General features: G+C 41.4%; 1 protein-coding gene across 1 annotated transcript; it reads left to right on the forward strand.

Moving 5' to 3' along the window:
- The first annotated feature begins 894 nt into the window (after nucleotides 1–894).
- LOC132005832 (zinc finger protein 678-like) lies at nucleotides 895–19736 on the forward strand. Its single transcript, XM_059383349.1, has 6 exons — nucleotides 895–960; nucleotides 3913–4039; nucleotides 5130–5225; nucleotides 12552–12683; nucleotides 17332–18919; nucleotides 19088–19736. Exons 1-6 carry the CDS (start codon nucleotides 895–897, stop codon nucleotides 19734–19736), a joined length of 2658 nt encoding a protein of 885 aa, XP_059239332.1.
- The last annotated feature ends 1007 nt before the right edge of the window (nucleotides 19737–20743 follow it).

The following is a 20743-nucleotide window of genomic DNA, read 5'->3' on the forward strand; positions in this document are numbered from 1 at the left end:
CTGAGATCCAGCCCCACATCAGGCTCCCAGTTTCCCAGGTGATGAAGTTTTAGAATATAGATGAGGTTCGGTGGGGTGAGGTCCGGAGCCAATGACCAAGAAAGAATTCTTGAGACATCTTTGGTGCAAAATGGTGGTTTATTAAAGCACAGGGACCAGACCATGGGCAGGAAGAGCTGATGCCCCACTATCTTGAGGAGTGGCTGATTATATACTCAGGAGTTGGGTAAGTGAGGACAAAGGGGCTGTTCAGGGTAAAGAAGACTGTCAGGGTATGCAAAGCCTGGTTATTGTCAAGCCAAGGCCTTTTTCCCCTCTAATGAGGCACTAACAAGACAATTGGGAGTTTCCTGGGGAGTGTCACATTCCTCCTATCAAACATCCTTCCTAGTGAGATTTAGGTTTAGAAGAAATTTAGCTTTATTTACATTACCTTCTACCTCAGCCTTCTTCAGTTTTTATGGAGGGGAGGGCGACATTAGGGCTTGAGGAACTGAGTTATTTGCCCCTGGAAATTGGGCTATTGGTAAGATAGCTTCTCTGTTATAAATCACTAGGACATTTGTAGATGGAGGGAGACTGCTCTCTTGCAGGATTGTGATCTCTGCAAGTTAACTCTTTGTTTTCCTTTTAGGGCAGCCAGGGGTGCCTGAGGAATGTTACACACACTACCGAGGGGAGTGGATGGAGAGGGGGTGCAAGGTGCCAGCTTTTGCTTTGTCCTCAGCCAGCCTCCTGCTCCCTCATCATTCCCCCCTGAACAATTTTGACTTTTAAATCTTTAAGGTAGTTGAACATGGAAAATTTCATCTTCTGTAACTCCCCTCCACCTTCCTCAACTGATCAATGTTGACCCAAGTAGGTAGGGACAGTTCTACACCCCTATTTAACAGAATGAAGTTACAGAAGATGAAGGCAGCTGGATCCAGGGCTGACAGTGATGAAGTGTCTCTGTGCGTGGTAAGGATCATCGTGAAGTCATTGCAGCAGTGGAGTCTTGGCACCAAGTAGAGGAACAATGAACAAGGCAACACATAAAGATTAATAAGGCTATAGAATAAGAAGCCAGAAAAGGAGATTTTTAATTTTTGGCCATAGTCCTCCTTTAAACCAGGAACTTAACCAATCACTGAGAGGGAGCGAAGGATCTTGTAGAGCCTTATTCTGGGTATTTATATCTTGTATTAGTCCTGTGACATTTTTGTGATAGTCTGGGATGAACATGCAACATTCTGTTTTGATAATTGCTCATGTGCCACCCTGTGCTGCTGTCAGGACATCTAAGGCCATTCTATTTTGTAGGACTGCCTTGCGTATCTGTGAGACTTTGATACTAAGTAAAGAGATGCTATCTAGTGAATCACTGAGTGCCTTTGTAGTATATGTATTAAGGGCTTCTACATGCCAAATGACACCCTCTAGTCCCACAGACGGAGCCAAAATGGATGTTAAGTGACCGTACCATTTAAAAACAGATCGTGTCCATCTTTGCTTTAAATGGGGGAGATTAGCTGGAGTGGCTATGGTTTTAGTAATGTGCTCATGAATCCAGGCAAATCCTAAGGTACAGGGACCTGTACATTCTGGAGGAAGGCAGGGCCATAGGTTAGTTCCACAGATCCAGTGGGTTCCGTTTGGAGCTGGCTATCTAATGGCAGGTCGCCTTACCCAATCAGTAGCAAACCAGTCAGTAGCTTGGAGTAGTATTATTTGGGGACACATTTCTTTCTTTTTTTTTTTTTTAAGATTTTATTTATTTATTTGTCAGAGAGAGGGAGAGAGCAAGCACAAGCAGACAGAGTGGCAGCCAGAGGAAGAGGGAGAAGCAGGCTCCCTGCCGATCAAGGAGACCAATGTGGGACTCAATTCCAGGATGCTAGGATCATGACCTGAGCCAAAGGCAGTCGCTTAACCAACTGAGCCACCCAGGCGTCCCACTGGGAACACATTTCTAATGATAGCCATCCCAGATGTTGTGTGTTATTTACCCAAGTATCATATGTATGATTTCTTTGTTCCCGGCATTAAAGTGCCTTTTGATTGAGCTGTGCAATAGTGGGTGTGAGCCACAAATATGTATCCCAGATTTGATATATGCCATCCTCAGTATAGCGATAAGGAGGGTTTTGTAACTTAGGCCCATATTAGATTGGGGAGTTATGGCTTGATAGCAATGCCCTTTCCTTCCAAATAGCTCCATGGGCATGTAGTACCAGGAAGGCATATTTAGAGTCAATATTAATGTTTATTTGTAAGGCTTTGGCAATTGCAAAGTGCTAGTGAGCACTATGGCACACTTAGCTTTTCTTATTCTTTTTATGAAAAGTATTGTCATTAGTAAATCAGCTGTCATTTGTATTTTTAACAGGGACATCTCAAATCGGGCCAAACAGAGTAAGCAAGATAAATAACGTCTGAACATTTTTACTCTACAGAGAAAGAAGTACAGTGATCAGGTTCAGGCATATGGGTAACTAGGTTTAAAGTTGGACAAGTTTTAAGTATTATTTCTGGCATATCTGTAAGTGTAGCCCAGTATTTAATAAGTCAGCCCCCATCATCCATTGGTGCCTTTGGCTTCTAAGACAAATCTGGACCTGATGTGAAGTCATTACAGTCAGGGACTGTGCCATAGTGAGCTTTGAGGCTCTTTTTATGAGGAGGGCTGTTCTATGCTTAGCTAAAGCATCTGTTTGCAACTGCACCTCAGGTGGCTTCTAGGATAAATATGACTAAGGGATGAAACCATTAAGAAGCCCTTTGAGTGTTTCAGCCTTAACGATATCCTGATTACAGAGGATCATTGGCAAGTGGGAGAAATCTTGTCACGAGATAAGGGGAGTCCCCCAAGCATCATCCAATCCAGTCATAAAATGGGGTCATACATTATCTCCACAAGTCCATAGTTGATGCTATTGAGTGCAGTATGCTGGCTTTTAGGCAATTTCATTATTCCATCCACACACAAGGTGAAAGTTAAGTTATATAATTTTTGGGGAATCAATTTCATTTTTCCATTTGTTTAAATATTTAAGCTATGTTCCCAATGCGTCCTGTTATTATTTCTTCAGAATATTAGGCAAGATCATGTAATCGAGCTATTGTGTAACTTCTCTGAAGTTTACCTCGAGTTGTCTACCTTAGGTAAACAAACATTTTAAAGACAATCAAATCTAGAATTTAACATCCATAAAGGTGTGTTATTAAAAAAAAATTCTCTAAAATAACCCTCATTTCCAGAGATAGACATATTGGGACTAATTTATTTGAAAAACTAGTCCAGTTTTAACAAACTTGGCCTAATTATTTACACAAGCTCAGTAAGAACTGAGTGATTATATAGATCTTTTAGAATCTGCTTTGCTGGAACTTCTTATAAGGAATCTCTAGGTTGAACTTTTAGTGGCCTCTTCAGGCCAGAAGCCAAGCCACATAGTTGCCATCAGACATGCCTGCAATACCTGTCAATTTGGGCAAAGTCACTGCTCACGTTCCTCTCCTTGTGTTAGGACCACAGTTGTTGTACCACGGGTATCTCAACAATCCTTTCTTCATAATTTACTACAGAACCCCAATATTTCACATCAGAAACATGTCTAGAATATCTTGACCATTGGTTCCTCTCCCACATCCCAACACTTTGCACTGTATAAGGAGTGCTGTCACCGCTTTGTTGTGGATAGAGTTGATTTCTGGGAGTGAAAGGAGTGAAAGTTCTCAACCAGGCAGCCCCCTGCCCCATAGGTGCTTATTTTTTTTTTAAGATTTTTATTATTATTATTTATTTGACAACAGAGATCACAAGTAGGCAGAGAGAGAGAGAGGAGAAGCAGGCTCCCCGCTGACCAAATTTTACCTTAGGAAACATGAACTGTGTCAGTGGACACTTGGTGACTGTGGTATTTATTGCAGGGACAGCTGACCTTCAGGGATGTGGCCATACAATTCTCTGAGGAGGAGTGGGGACATCTGACCCACTCTCAGCAGCAACTGTACAGGGATGTGATGTTGGAGAACTACGGACACCTCCTCTTCTTGGGTGAGGAAGGCTCCTTCCAGATTTCCCTAACCACACTCAGGGTTTTTTTTTTTTTTTTTTTTTTTTTATTTTTTTTTTTTTTTTTTGACTAAGATCACAAGTAGGCAGAGTCAGGCAGAGAGAGAGAGAGGAGGAAGCAGGCTCCCTGCTGAGCTGAGAGCCCGATGTGGGACTCGATCCCAGGATCCTGGGATCATGACCTGAGCCGAAGGCAGAGGCTTTAACCCACTGAGCCACCCAGGTGCCCCACACTCAGGGTTTTATTACTTCCTGTGAAGACTGTATTTGGGGGATTTCTCTTGTAATAACTAGAATTCAGATCCAGGCAGAAAGGGAAATAAGTAGATGGAGAGAAAAATTTTCATAATATTTTTTTCTCAGCCTTAGCTTATCCTTCCTCAAGGAAACATCATTGCTTGTGTAGATGAGTGGCAGTTCTCAACCTTTAGTGCCATAGAATGGTGGTGCTCACATCTTTTTTTTTTTTAAGATTTTTTTTTTTTTTTATTTGACAGACAGATCACAATTAGGCAGAGTGGCAGGCAGAGAGAGAGGAGGAGGAAGCAGGCTGAGCAGAGAGCCTGACATGAGGCTTGATCCCAGGACCCCGGGATCATGACCTGAGCCAAAGGCAGAGGCCCCAACCACTGAGCCACTCAGGCACCCCTGCTGCTCACATCTTAAACTGAAGTTTCCCCTGCTGATTATCATGTGAACATTGCAAATTCCTCCTGTGAGTTCTTTTTTTTTTTTTTTAAGACTTTGTTTACATATTTGACAGAGAAAGATGACAAGTAGGCAGAGAGTCAGGCAGAGAAAGGGGGGAAAGCAGGCTCCCTGCCAAGCAGAGAGCCTGATGTGGGGCTCAATCCCAGGACCCTAAGATCATGACCTAAGGTGAAGGAAGAGGCTTACCCCTGAGCCACCCAGGTGCCCCACCTCCTGTGTGTTCTGAAGGGACTGTTGGGGAACAGTTTTTGGGAAACCACTTTCTAGGATTGTACAATATCATCTCTTCTCTCCTGAACACAAGCCTGATGGAAAGTTAGAATTGGCAGCAATAGTCGTTTTCCTTTTTCCTCATAAACAGGTCTCACTGTGTCAAAGCCAGACCTGATTATGTTTTTGGAGCAAGACAACTGGCTCTGGGATGTGAAGAGGAAGGAGAACATAGGCTTCCATCCAGGTAGGTGGGAATGAATGAGGCAGATGACATAGGGGAGGTCCAAGTCTGAAGGAGGAAGGTAGACCTTATGCAGTGGTTTGAGTAGCTCTCTTTGAATGAAGATTAGTTGGAGACATGCCCAGTTACTTTTTTTTCTCTCTCCCAGAGGAACATCTGCTCTCCAACATGATCAAGTTCTTAGATTTCTCTAGGGATTCTCCTTCAGCTCCAGTGATGGTCCATCACATCCATAGGGAGAGCCAGGAGACTCTCCTTCAAAAGAAATCTGAGAGCTTTTTATTGTTTTGAGGTCCCTGAGGAAGGCATCCTATTTCTGAGGACCTGTATGCTATGGCCTTTGTATATTCCGGTTTTCATTATGGGACAAGTAGGTCAGGGTAGTTGTGTGCACACTGGGGTTTGGTGGGGAAATTCCCGGAACACTGGAGACAGATTTTTAATGTGTTCTGGCTTATGCTTTCTAAGGTATGGACGCTATAATCTTAGTCTTACAAAATTCAGTTTCAATAACTTCATCAGATAACAAAGCAATGCCCTAAAATGAGAAAATGTATTGCTTTATTTCCCTTTGAATGGTCTTTTTTCTTTTTCTTTCTTTCCTTTTTTTCCCCGTATAGAAATTTCTGCTCTATGAGTTCCATTCCTAAGTGGTGAAACACTGTAATGTCTCTATTTGTGTACTAGAATTCCGACATAACAAACGATATTGGGGAACTAGCACATTAGAACTTGAACTTGTAGCCTTTAAGAAATTCTGATCTATTACCTTATTTTTTAAAAATTGCATCATTGTATGATTCTTCCATGAACTTCTTGTAACTTTGTCCTGTGTGTTTTCACGTTCTATTTAGTTCTATATGAGATTTATCTTTGAATTTTTTACATCAAATGTCCTGATATGACATGTACATGTGCTTTATAAGAAGTGAGTTAGAGGGACGCCTGGGTGGCTCAGTTGGTTGAGCAGCTGCATTTGGCTCGGGTCATGGTCCCAGCATCCTGGGATCGAGTCCCACATTAGGCTCCTTGCTCAGCAGGGAGCCTGCTTCTCCCTCTGCCTTTGCCTGCCACTCTGCCTGTGCTCACTTGCTCTCTCTCCCTCTGTCTTTGCAAATAAATAAATAAAATCATAAAAAAAAAGAAGTGAGTTAGACAATTAGTAATACTCCCATATATATTTTTTAAGATTTTTACTTATTTATTTGACAGAGAGAGAGATCACAAGTAGGCAGAGAGGTAGGCAGAGAGAGGAAGGGAAGCAGGCTCCCTGCTGAGCAGAGAGCCCAGATGCGGGGCTCAATCCCAGGACTCTGGGATCATGACCTGAGCTGAAGGCAGAGGCTTTAACCCACTGAGCCACCCAGGTGCTCCACTCCCATATAGTTTGATTAAAATTTTTATTTCTTTGAGACAGAGAGAGAGAGAGCGAGAGAGAGAGAGAATGAGTATGGAGGGGAAGGGCAAAAGGAGAGGGAGATGCAAAGTCCCTGCTAAGCAGGGAGCCCAGTGTGGGGCTGGATCCCAGAACCCTGAGATCATGACCTGAATGGAAGGAAGATGCTTTACTGACTGAGCCCCCAGGTACCCTAAACCTCCATGTGTGGAAAAATCCTTGTGTTCAGTAATTCAGTGTTGCTTCATGGGAAATTAATCATGAGCTTTTTCTTCTTCTTTCCTCAGAATGCATCAGAATTTAGCTCCAAATATTAATATAATATAGTGTGTCTCAGCATATTTTCACCATCTATGATGTTTATTTATTCAGAAATGAAGATGCTGTTTGTTTCCTCTGTCGTAATGGAATGGACTATAGCGTTACATTCTGTAGAGGAGGACGAATATATTAAAACCATAATGCACGTCTTTCAAGCTTTTTAAGTGTTCATAAAATTCTCATTTACACCTCTTTATGATTGACTTTAATGAGAATTCTTCACAATATTATAGTCCATGAAGACATGCTACTCAATTGCTTGATTTTCATGGGTATGTGGACACAGTTCAAAATTATGGTAATATAGAAGTTTTCCTTCTCTGTTATACATCAGTGTTTTATTTAGAATTTCATGGGTTGAGTTTTCTCTTACTCTCTTACTCTTGGTAATTTCCTAAGAATTTGCTTCCTTGTCTGGCTCATTCACGACATTAGCTAGGTGTGGGTTGGGTTTTATCTGTGCAGGTTGTTAGAGGAAGAGAATTTTCAGCTCAGTATATTTCAGCATATTTCAAGACCATGTGAGTATAACTCAAAAAAGGATGAGCTTTATGGGCGCCTGGGTGGCTCAGTGGGTTAAGCAGCTGCCTTCGGCTCAGGTCATGATCTCAGAGTCCTGCGATCGAGTCCCGCATCGGGCACTCTGCTCAGCAGGGAGCCTGCTTCCCTCTCTCTCTCTCTCTGCCTGCCTCTCCATCTACTTGTGATTTCTCTCTGTCAAGTAAATAAATAAAATATTAAAAAAAAAAAAAAAAAGAATGAGCTTTATGCTTTTTGCTGGAAAATTCTGTGTGTTTTTGTCTTGTGTTTGTATGTCACACATATATACTGTGTCACCCCTACTTTCTGTCTCCTTGGTACAAGTGGGCAGTGAATGTCGTTCCATGTCTAGGTGAGTTGTCATCCACATGGAATTGATTTCATCATGTATTTGTGGGTGAATTTTTATTCTCTGCATGAGAGAAATACTTTTATTGAATTCAGAGTAATTTTCAACATTTAATACTTCTGTATATACTTCTGTTTTGGTATGAAATACAAAAGATATACTTTATCTAATTAATTGTAGGATTAATACCCATGATATGTATTGGTACCTTTGTCATTGAGTTATGCATTTTCTATGAGTACTTTCATTGTGGTAACCTTAGAGATTCATTAAAACAACTTAGCTGTAAAATGAACCTTTTATATATATATTTTTTTTATTTTAAAAATATTTTATTTATTTATTTGACAGATAGATCACAAGTAGGCAGGGAGAGAGAGGAAAGCAGGCTCCCCGCTGAGCGGAGAGCCCAGGGTGAGTCTTGATCCCAGGACCCTGAGATCCTGAACTGAACTGAAGGCAGAGGCTCAACTGACTGAGCCACCCAGGCACCCCTAAAACAGAAATAGAAATAGAAAATTTTCTATTTCTAAATATAAATAGAAAATTCTTCTTCCTGTCTCCACACCTGCACACCCTCCCGACTTTGTTACCGACATCACAGATCCTTTTATGTTGGATCCTTTATTACCCACATTTGTGATTTTTATTCTTTGTTGTTTTTTCCCCCAAAGCAAACTCTGTAGCAGAAATAAATGTGACTGGTATCTCATTTGAACACAGCACGTTTGTGTAATTGTCTACGTATTTACGTTCAGCCGAGAGCTCTGTGTTCTCATGTGGTTGCAGTTTCTGGGTAGAATGCTTTTATTTCATCTAGAAAGACTTCCTTTAATAGTTCTTGTGGGATAGATCTACTGGTAAGATTAGAGGGGTTTTTACGTGGGAGTGTCCTCGTTTCTGCCTCCGTGGGAAATAATTTTGCTCCGTGGGAAATAATTTTGTTGGTGGCTATTTTTCAATCTTTGAGTACCTGAGTACGTTATGGCAGGCCCCATTGCTCTTCGGACTGCTGAGAGTCCTCCTAGTGATATTCTAGGAGCTCTTGCACAAGATGAAGTGGATTTGCCATTGTGTTTCTTTTTAGATTCATTCATTTGTTTGTTTGTTTATTTATTTATTTATTTGACAGAGAGAGGTTATAAGTAGGTGAAGAGGCAGGTAGAGAGGGAGAAGCAGGCTCCTTGCTGAGCAGAGAGCTGGATGGGGTGGCTCAATCCCAGGACCCTGAGAACATGACCTGAGCCAAAGGCAGAGGCTTAACCCACTGAGCCATCTAGGTGCCCCTGCCATTGTGTTTCAAAAGTCTCTCTTCATCTGTGGTGTTGGGTGGGTTAATTACAAATGTCATGAGTCGTCCCATTCTTTGTATGTGTCTGCTGTATATACCATAGTTTTATAAGGACGTAATTTGAAGAAATAAAATATGAAGGCAATCATAGTGAAAATACATTTACCGTTGTGCACTTGATTTATCAAGCAAACTTCTCTGTGTCTAAGTGGACCACTGTTGATGAAAAGCATATTATTCAATGGTTAACTGTATTTGTTAGCAGACCTGAAAGGATTCAGGGGCAGATGAATCTTTAGAGAGGGAAAATTATTTTCAGTGTGATTCATTTTTCCTCTTGACTCTCTTTTGTACTTGTATATGGATGTCCAAAGAAAGCCAGAGTAGCAGAAATTTCATCAGATAAACTAGCCTTTTATCTTTTGTTTATACTGCTTTGATACCAGGGTACTGCTGATCTCACAGAATGGTTTTGAGTGTATTTCTCTATTTCAAAATTATAAGATTTCTTTTTATTGCTAAGATTTTGATAAGGATTGTTGGGAATGATTTTTGTAAATGTTAGTTTCTTTCTCTTGTCCTGAACCATGGCTCACCATCTAAGACCCACGGGTTCTCCCCAATGATCACTAATTGAACAAAGTCACTACAAATATAATGATAAGCCATAGCTACACAATTCTCAAGGGCTATCGATCAAATGTTACCCTGTATATTTCTCCTGTTGTTTTGTGAGGATAGAGAACACAAGCAGAGATTTAGGGTTTTGATCTGCACAGAATGCAATGTGTCATATATATTTTTTTTAAGATTTTATTTATTTACTTGACAGACAGAGATCACAAGTAGGCAGAGAGGCCGAGAGAGAGGAGGAAGCAGGCTCCCTGCTGAGCAGAGAGCCCGATGTGGGGCTCAATCCCAGGACCCTGGGATCATGACCTGAGCTGAAAGCAGAAGCTTTAACCCACTGAGCCACCCAGGCGTCCCTTCAATGTGCCATATTAAGCTAAAGACAGATTTTGAAGTCCCAGAACTAAGTAGGAAGAAGCACATGTACATACATACGTGTGTGTACCTATATCTTTAGAAGGAAAAGGAATCTTGGATCAAACCAGGTCATTTCCAAGTTTGAAAAGTGATGATTTCCTAGCAAGCAAAGAGGTTATATTATATTATATATAATTATATTGTATATTATATTTTTATATAATTATATTATATTATATTATATTATAGATTTCTAATAGAAATAGTTTTCTTCTCTGTATTGTATTGAATTTATGCTTCCTTCATCTGGTGTATCTTAGTTTGAGAATCTCCTCATGCAAATTGTCTCTTACATAACTGGGTTTTATTCCTGTAGGATCTACTCTGTTTTCCTTATTCCTGTGTCAACCTGTTACTTAGCTACCTCAATAGATATTTTAACAAGAGTTTCCATTGAGTGACATGGTATTCTAAATTTAATTTAAATGTGAGAGTAATTCTCCAGGGAGCATTATAAATTCCATGTAGTTAAATTGATAGACTTCATTCCTGCCTTTGCAGTTGGAAAAGTAAGAGTTCCTTAGTTACTCTTCTTTTCCCTTCTAGGAAGTGATGTCATCTGTGTTGGTCACTTCAGTGTCAGCATTTGATTAGGTGAAAACATGGAGATTTCACAAGTCCTGTTTTGTTTTTAACACTTACTTGAAGGAAACAAAGATGGGATAGGGCTGGGTGCTGAGTAGATGTTCTAACTTAAACAGAAGACAGTGTTTTTTTAGGAGTGATGGAGCAGCCCAATGGAAGAGATGAAACAGATCTAGGCTGAAACGTTGGCCTGCATTCTTCATCTGTGGAGAGGACCCCGTCCAAGACTACACTACTGACTCTGAGTCTAGAAAGAAAAATTGTACTTTCTTTCTTCCCAAATCCTGTCCAGTTCTTCTGTCCCATCTCTATTTCAGTGATGGAGGCATCACAGCTGACTTTCCTCCTGTGTTCTGGAAACCTCATTGTCACTCCACTCCCCCTCCCACCTAAGCCAGGCAGGCCCTTGCTTAGCCTTAGGGGTAGCTTGAAGTTTTCTAATGCCACTGTAAATGGTTGATAACAGGATCATGTGAGGCCTATGTATGTTTTAAATACAATTTTGTCACCACTGCACTAGAAGAGAAGCAAAAATCCATCACTGGGCCACAGAATTAGTTCAGGTACTTGGCACTGGAAGTTGTGAGGACAGATAAAACATGATGTTGTGACAATCTGAGAGGAAGATAAGTGCTGTAGAAATGAAATATGGCAAAGTTTTGAAATGTGAACAAAGATGTGGTAGAGAGGTCCCTTTGGTCACTGCAAGGCCTAAGGAAGTTAGGATGAACAAGTGGGACAGAGATGCCTTTCTGGGAAATGCAGCTGTCTAGGACATCCAATGCTTTTCTCATGATGTAATGTATTCCCTGATGTCCCGAGGACCAGTTGCTATTGGATGACAGAGATAACTGTACTCTTTGAGGTCCAGATGCATGGAGTATGTGGAGAGGGGGTATTAGTTAATTTAAACATGGTGGGCATATCTTAAAGATGTCACATGACAGAGTAGATGTTGAATGTGAAGAAAGTTGCCAAACAATACCAGTGAGAACCAGCCAGGTGTGTGTTCTGACTTAGTTCCTGCAGAGGTTGTCAAATTTTGTCTGGTCAGAATCACTGGGAACACTTTAAATGTGGAGCCCTGTGCCCAGCCTTCTATTACCATGTCAGTTGCTCTGGGGTGCAGCCCACCACCTTTCCTTTCTTACCCAGTCTCAGGTGACTATCTGGGGACTAGACCTTGCAACCCTATATCTGGGGAAACATTCATAGATGGTTTCTTTAGGAAAGGTAGTAGCCCGTGGTTAATGTAGTGAGATACACAGGTGATGCTGAACATGTGGCAGGACTGAAGGCCATTCTCTGTTGCAGGGCAAGGACTGTAGACTGGGCTCTGAGGCTGGCCAGATTCACTGATGAGGCTTCCTGCTCATGCAGAGCAAGAGGTTATGTTAAATGCTTGGTCAGTGCTGCTGGCTGGTTTTCTCCCAAGAATCCTGTAAGAGAGTCTCTGAGGTTGTCTAGGGTCTCTGTTCAGGTGTCTAATGGTGCAGGAATGGAGGATAGGGTCAGCCATGTGAAGTGACTTAGAACATGCATAGCTACCCAGACAAAGAACAGAGAATGCCCTAGTTCAGAGCATTGGCTGGACACCCAAGTCAGTCACAGGTGCTGACAATTCCCCTTAGCCAGGTAGGTTCATCTAAACAGGGGAATAGGCAATCAGTGGACATTGGTCTGTAATGGACTCCCACCCACACTGACAGCTTTTGGTTGAAAGATTTCTACCATGACATTGGATGAATGCGACTTTGTTAAGTTCACAGAGTTTCCAGGAATGTGTCTTTGGTGTTACAGTGTGCATCTTGGGTATCTTCCAGACCTTCACAGTTGGCCCTATGGCCAATGGTTGGAATATTTTTAAAGTCAGACCTTCCAGGTACATTGACTTTGGGATTTACCCTGCATGTGACTGTACAGCAGCACCAGGTGAGCAGCAAATCATGAAGGAAAATGTATCTGTACTGTGGTGGCTATCTGAGACAAATCACACATGTGCTTTATACAGTATTGTCACTCTTCCTTGAAGTCATGTGGTAACCTCGTGATCTGCATGAGCATTTCCTTGATTGACGTTTTTGTTATAATGGTCATTCCATTCATATTTGTGAATGAGAAAGCTTGGTAGTATAGTGATATCATCTTGATCTGGGGTCGAGGACAGGTGAGTTTATTGTACAGGAAAACAGATGGGCTATTTTCATGGCCAAGGATCGGGCATATATGCTAGATGTTCCTTGAAGATACTGGGGTTTCCTATGCTCAGAGTCTTTAACACAAACCCACTGCATGTACAGTGTGTCCCTGTATGAGTTGGGGGTGGGTGGTTGGCCAGTGGAATTAGTGTGATGAAGATGCTTATGATGTTTGCTGTGTCATGAGCCATAAGACACTTGAATTTCAACCTGGGAACCTCTGGTCTTCTGCCAGTATTGGAACACTGTTACAGACCAATGGGTTACAGTATAGAATGTGTGTCATCTTGGAATTTTTTTTAGATGGATTTATTTATTTATTTTTAAAGATTTTATTTATTTATTTGACAGACAGGTCACAAGTAGGCAGAGAAACAGGCAGAGAGAGAAAGGAGGAAGCAGGATCCCCGCAGAGCAGAGATCCTGACGTTGGGTTCGATCCCAGGACCCCGGGATCATGACCTGAGACGAAGGCAGAGGCTTTAACCCACTGAGCCACCCAGGCACCCCATCATCATGGAATTTTTATATTTATTAAGATTATCTGTGCACTTTATTCAAAACAAAATAGACATTCATAGGTCTGTTTCTTGTTTGTTCATTTAAGTTGTTGTTTTGGTTGTACACATAAGTGAATACGTACAGTATTTGTATGTCACTTAGTTCACATCTCATAACACCTTCTGGGTCAAACCACATACCACAAATGACAAGATACAAAGAAAAAAGCTGAAAGAGACACAAATACAATGAATAGCCTGAATGTTACCAGTGTGGAATGGAGAAGGATGATGGGCATCATGAGGAAGTGGGATTGGGAAGTACAGGCTTCTGTGGGGTGAAAAGAATGCAGGGACCTCCTCCAATGGTTTTCCCATAGCATTTGATGGTGCTAGATTGTAGTTAGCTACTATTGGTGAGTATAGTATCACCTGTAGTGTTGTTGAATCCCCATGTTGTACACCTACTATAATGGGACATTTTAATGTTTATATTAATAGAAAGGAATTCAAGATGGATATCAAGAAGCATATACATGTGTAGATTACTGTATTGTCTTAGGAAGTTGCAGGTAAAGAAACTAAACCTACTCTTCCAAAGAGGCTAATCCTAAGTACTCACAGTAGGATAAAGTCCTAGGAAAGCAAACTGATCTGTATCACCGTGGAGATAAACATTCCTTAATGTAGAAGAGAAGGGACAGGGAAAGAGAAGCATGTGCCCAGCAGAGCAAAGAAGGGAACTAGAAAACCGAGAAGAGCCTGTGGTCCTCACAGGCAGCCCAGGAAGAGCAGGTCAGGCTGTCCATGGAAGAACAGTCATTTCTGTGAGAGCTTCTTAACTCATTTCCTTGAATTTGGTCTCTCTCCTCTCACCACTGAGGAGCATCAGGAAGGCTTTTCTTTGAAAGTGGATTTTTTGGGGAAGTCCATAAAGTGCAACCAGGTTGTAAAGCTGCTTATTTTAGGCAAAGTCGGTTTTCAGAGGGAAGCCTAGGTTCAAAGAAGTGTTCCTGTACCCTGATCATGGGTATTAGTAAAAATGCAGGGAAAACTTGAAATTAATAAAGGCCGTGGATGCAGTGAGGTTTAAGGTACAAAACCCAGTGTTGCACACAGAAGCAATTTGCACCTGCATTTCTTGTGAAGGAGCGAGCTATTTCCATAAGTATGGTGGTAGGGGAAATTGAGGAAAGAAAAATAAGAGGAGGTCCAGAGAAGTGTGATTGGGTTAAGTTTGTTATGCAGGATTGGGTTGGCTTGAATAAAGAGTGAAGGGAAGCGAAGGACTCCATACTCACCTGTATGCTCTGCCCCCTTTTTAGGAACCTTTGAAACTATTGTGATTCAGTACTGGAATTTTGAGCGGAGCATGCATTGTTGATCAGTGGCACATGTGCAAAAAGTAGAAGCTCAGACGCTACCCAAACATCCAAATCAGACTATGAATTATAACAGGATCTTTTTGAGTTCATTGTCATTTACATTAACATTGGTGACATGCAAATCTAGCTCAGCCAGACTCCTCCATTATTCTACTCTGGACGTCATGTCTGTAGGACATTAGTTTGATATCTGTGCTTTGTATGCCATAAATCAGGATATATTCTCTTCACTTTCCAGATTATTTTGGGTATGGGTTATCCCATGACATCCACGTAAATTTAGGATGGATTTTGAGCTTTGTGCAAAAATAGCATTGGAGTTTTGGTAGAGATTGCGTTTTGTGTAGATCATTTCAAGATTTATTGTGTTTCAATTATTCCAGTGAAAGAATATAGTTAGGTTTCCTAGGAAACCTAACTATAGGTTAGGTAACTAGGATTCCTGCAGAGTATATTGCACTTTTCATTGTTTCTGGTTTGACCTCTACTCTTATGTTAAATTGGAAGCATTTATTGGGGGGTTTGCCATAAATGTATGATGTCTCTGTTTTGGGAATTGTTCTTTGTTGTGTAGAAACAAAACTAATTTTTAATGTGTTGGTTTGTGTACCAGCTTTATAAAATCCATATGAGTTTTAACAGGATTAAAATAATTAATTCTCCTAATTTCTAGGAGAAGAAATGGCAGTGGCGTAGGAGGGTCCTAGACTCATTTGTCCTGTGATGAGCACCACTAGGGAAAAGTCAAGTCATCCTAAGTTCCCCAGACATTGGGCTGAAGAGTGACAGGAGAAACTCCTCAAGTAATAATAGAAAAGAGGCCACATGAAGATGGAGATAGTGTGGAGACATGGTTTAGGGAGGAAAGGAGTATAGCATTGTAGAGGGGAGGGAGCCCCCATTGTGTGGTCAACGTCTTGACAGAGGAGCACTCAGGGGATGCCTAAGGAGGTTTCCCAAAGCCATTGGCTTGGAGAGGGAGAAGGGATGAATTTTATGAGTTCTTGGAACCAGCACATCTTAAAACCTGGAGGTTTAATGGTCAGCAAGTTTGGATGGGATAGAATCAAGAAGACACCTGGGTGATCCTGGAGAGAAGGCTGGCAAACAACCTGGGGGCACCAGTTGTGGAAACAGTCATCTGAAGAACACCTGGGGTGCACAGTGGGGATAGTATTCAGTAGTCTAGGAGCACATTCCTGAGAGGAAACATTCAGTGACATGTGGCTTCCAAAACATGAGCGCCCTCTCCTGTCCTGTAGTATGAAGACTGAGCCCCACTCAGTGATGACGCTGGCTGTCTGTCTTGCTTGCACCAGGCTTCACCCCCTGTGATCCGAGGAGACTAAGCTTCTCAGTGAGGCTTGCCTCAGGCTAAGCAAGGTCATCCCCTGTCCACATCTCGTCTCTTGAGCAGGGATTCTGCAGGGCTGCAGTCCTGGTGGAGTTGATGTCAGGTCTCCTTTCACAATTGGAGCAGAGCTCACCTAGTTCAAACTGGCCACATTCAGGCCAGGGACCAAACACTGCCCATAGCAGGCAAGGAGAGACTCTGCAGACCACTGGTCTGAAGGATACAACAGGACACATCACTGACTTTTCTAATGGACAGAGGCAAGTAGAGACTTAGAGAAATGCCAAGATGAAAGAATTTATCCCAAGGAAAACCAGCAGATAAGAGCAAGGTCAGAGATAAAATGGAAACAGTAGTAAGAAGCTTGATGGAGAATTTAAGATTGCAATCATAAGGATACTCGAGGAGTAAAAAAACAACAGTGAGAACGTTACCACAGATATAAGAGTTAAAAAATAATTGGGTGCTTGGTGCCTCACATGGGGAAGTACTGACTCTTGATTTCTGCTCAGATCTTGATCTCAGGGTCCTGGGATACAGGCTCAAGTCACTGTGTATTCAGTGTGATGCCTGCATGTGATTCCCTCTCTCTGTAGCTCCCACCCAAAATCTTGTGAGTGCCCCCTCAAATATTGTTGCCTCTTACAATTTTATTCCTACAGTCAGTTATACTTTGCCAGCTTTCACTTCTTCACTTGTCATTATAGTCAGTCTTTTTTCTGTTATTCTTTATTTAATTCATGGGCTGTCAGTGTTGTTGATCTTTTCTGCCAAACAACTCTTCCTGTTCTTGATACGTTCCTTTTTTACTGTACTCTTGTTTGATTCAGTTCAGTTTTCTGTTTCCATATCCTCCATTCATCTGCTAAGTTTGAGCTCATATCCTTTTTGTGATTGTTAGAGATACAGGAAAGAGATTTCTGCTACACTGAGACCATATCACAGAATTATCTCTTAGGATATATGGTCAATATGTTGTATACCATGTTACATTTTTATCAGGAAATGTGGTCCTGATGACTCCTTGTCAGCCATCTTTCTGACTTTGTCTGAGTGACTTGATGCTTCTCTATTAGAAGTCTTCAGTATATTCTTCAGAATGTAGTAAGTGCAATAGTTTTACTTTTATTTGGTATCTTTCAGCTGTATCTTCACATGAGACCCAGAGTTTCCTGCTGGAGTGTAGCATAGAATCTTCTTTCCAGAATGGGTCAACGCACAGATACAAAGATAGTGCTGTTGAGATTTTATACTTATGCACAGACTGGGACAATGATGGGGAGAGGGAAGTGCCTCAAAGAAATCCTGGACGATATACCCAAACCAAGGAAATGGCCCTTAATGAGAATGTCACTGCCCTAAATGGTGAAGGATATAAACCAGTGCAGAAAACCTCCCTTTTTAAGTCAACTATTTGTACAGAGCAGTGTGTTTCTGTCAGCACAACCTCCAATCAGATAGTCAACCATAGCGATTTGTCAACAGACCACTTGGAACATCTGGAAAGTAACCTAGTCCATGCTGAGAGTAATGATTTGAGCCATTTGGAAAATAGGATTGGTCTGACTTTAAATCAGAGATTTAGAAATGAAGAACAAAATCCTCAGTGGGATGCATATGAGAGGGACTTCACTGAGGAGTCGACCCTACAGTATGACCAGAGGCTTTTCACTGGAGACAGAATTACTCAATGCACTGAATCTGAGAAAATACTGAAACAGGGCTCCTGTGTTCATAGATGTGTCATTGCTAGGTTTGCAGAGAACCATTATGAATGTGATAAATGTGGGGAAGGCTTTAAACCATGCTCTAACTTCAGTATACATAATGGTCACTGTTTGGGAGACAGTCTTCATAAAAATAATGAATGTGGGAAAGCTCATAACCAGTCCTCCAGTGTTGCTGATCATCACAAAATTCATGAGGGAAAAAGCCCATTCACATCTAATAAACCAGGGACCATGTTTAGTCAGTCATCCAGCCTAAACATCAATGAGATAATTCCTCAGGGAGAGAAAACTTACATCTTTAAGGAATGTGGTAAATCCTTTGACTGCCACTCAACACTATCTCAACATCAGCGAATGCATACTGGAGAAAAAGTATACAAATGCGAAGAAGGTGGTCAAAGCGTTAAGGACTGTTCATCTTTAAATGGACATTCGCAGATATATTCTGGAGAGAAACCCTGCAAATGTCAAGAATGTGGCAAGACTTTTAACAATCACTCAAGTCTTAATAGACAGCACCAAATTGATATTGAAGGGAAAAATTACAACTGTAATGAATGTGCCAAAGCCTTTACATCATGCTCAAAACTTATTCAACATCAGCGAATTCATAGTGGAGATAAACCTTACCAGTGTCAACAATGTGGCAAGAGGTTTAACCACAGCTCAACCCTTACTCGACATCACAGAATTCATACTGGAGAGAAACCTTACCAATGTCAAGAATGTGGCAAGGCCTTTATCCGCAACTCAAACCTTATACAACATCACAGAATTCATACAGGACAGAAACCTTACCAATGTCAGGAATGTGGCAAGGCCTTTACCAGGAGGTCAGATCTTTCTCAGCATCAGAAAATTCATACTGGACAGAAACCTTACCAATGTCAGGAATGTGGCAATGCCTTTACCAGGAGGGCAAGTCTTTCTCGGCATCAGAAAACTCATAGTGAAGAGAAACCTTACCAATGTCAGGAATGTGGCAATGCCTTTAACTGGAGGTCAGGTCTTGCTAACCATAAGAGAGTTCATTGTGGAGAAAAATCTTACCAATGTGAAGAATGTGGCAAGTCCTTTAAGGACAGCCCAACTCTTATTGAACATTACAGAAGTCATACTGGAGAGAAACCTTACCAATGTCAAAAATGTGGCAAAAGCTTTAACTGGAGGTCATCCCTTATTCAACATCACAGAAGTCATACTGGAGAGAAACCTTACCAATGTCACAAATGTGACAAGAGCTTTAACCGGAGCTCAGACCTTATTCGACATCACAGAATTCATACTGGAGAGAAACCTTACAAATGTCATGAATGTGGTAAGGCCTATGCCGTCTGTTCACTACTTACTAGACATCAAAAAATTCATAACGGAGAGAAACCTTACCACTGTCAAGAATGTGGCAAGGCCTTTATCCACAACTCAAACCTTATACAACATCACAAAATTCATACTGGACAGAAACCTTACCAATGTCAGGAATGTGGCAAGGCCTTTACCAGGAGCTCATATCTTTCTCAGCATCACAAAATTCATACTGGACAGAAACCTTACCAATGTCAGGAATGTGGCAAGGCCTTTACCAGGAGCTCATATCTTTCTCAGCATCACAAAATTCATACTGGACAGAAACCTTACCAATGTCAGGAATGTGGCAAGGCCTTTACCAGGAGGTCAGATCTATCTCAGCATCAGATAATTCATACTGGACAGAAACCTTACCAATGTCAGAAATGTGGCAATGCCTTTACCAGGAGTTCAAATCTTTCTCGGCATCAGAAAACTCATAGTGCCGAGAAACCTTACCAATGTCACTAATGTGGCAATGCCTTTAACTGGAGGTCAGGTCTTGCTAAGCATAAGAGAGTTCATTGTGGAGAAAAATCTTACCAATGTGAAGAATGTGACAAGCCCTTTAAGGACAGCACTACTCTTATTGAACATTACAGAAGTCATACTGGAGAGAAACCTTACCAGTTAAAGTGGCAGGAGCTTTAACTGGAGGTCATCCCTTATTCAACGTCACAGAACTCATACTGGAGAGAAACCTTACAAATGTCAAAAATGTGGTAAGGCCTATGCCATCCCTTCACAACTTACTAAACATCACAAAATTTATAATGGAGAGAAACCTTACCAATGTCAATAATGTGGCAAGGCCTTTATTCACAATTAAAACCTTATACAACATCACAGAATTTATACTGGAGAGAAACCTTACCAGTGTCAGGGATGTGGTGAGGCCTTTAAGGTGAACTCACACCTCAGTCAACATAACAGAACTCCTACTAGAGCGTAACCCTATAAATTCCAAAAATGTGGCAAGGCTTAGTCAGCTTCAAAGAATTCATAATGGGAAGACATCTTACCAATATTAAGACTGTGGCAAGGCCTTTAACCACAACTCAGGCCTTACTCAACATTACAGAATTCATATTGGAGAGAAAACTTACCAATGTCAAGTGTGTGGCAAAGCCTTTATAAACAGCTCAACACTTACTCGACAACACAGGATTTATACTGGAGAGAAACCTTACCAAAGTCAAGAATGTTGTTAGGCGGGGCTCCTGGGTGGTTCAGTTGGTTGAGCGACTGCCTTCAGCACAGGTCATGATCCCAGACTTCCTGGATCGAGTCCCACATCCGGCTCCCAGCTCCTTGGGGAGTCTGCTTCTCCCTCTGACCTTCTCTCTCATGCTCTCTCTCACTCATTCTCTCTCAAATAAATAAATTTAAAAAAAATCCTTAAAATTAAAAAAAAAAAGAATATTGTTAGGCCTTTACATGCACTCAGTCCTCACTAAACATCATAATATTCATACTAG

Source organism: Mustela nigripes, chromosome 17 (genome assembly GCF_022355385.1).
Source record: "Mustela nigripes isolate SB6536 chromosome 17, MUSNIG.SB6536, whole genome shotgun sequence".
NCBI classification, from domain to species: Eukaryota; Metazoa; Chordata; class Mammalia; order Carnivora; family Mustelidae; genus Mustela; species Mustela nigripes.

Bases quoted from the DNA above. Each gene is read 5' to 3' on its own strand.
- LOC132005832 (XM_059383349.1), top strand. From the start codon at position 895: ATGAAGTTACAGAAGATGAAGGCAGCTGGATCCAGGGCTGACAGTGAT. The intron at 5,226-12,551 runs GTAGGTGGGAAT...TTGGTGTTACAG, and splicing joins GAACATAGGCTTCCATCCAG to TGTGCATCTTGGGTATCTTC. The intron at 18,920-19,087 runs GTCAGGTCTTGC...CTTTAACTGGAG, and splicing joins GGCAATGCCTTTAACTGGAG to GTCATCCCTTATTCAACATC.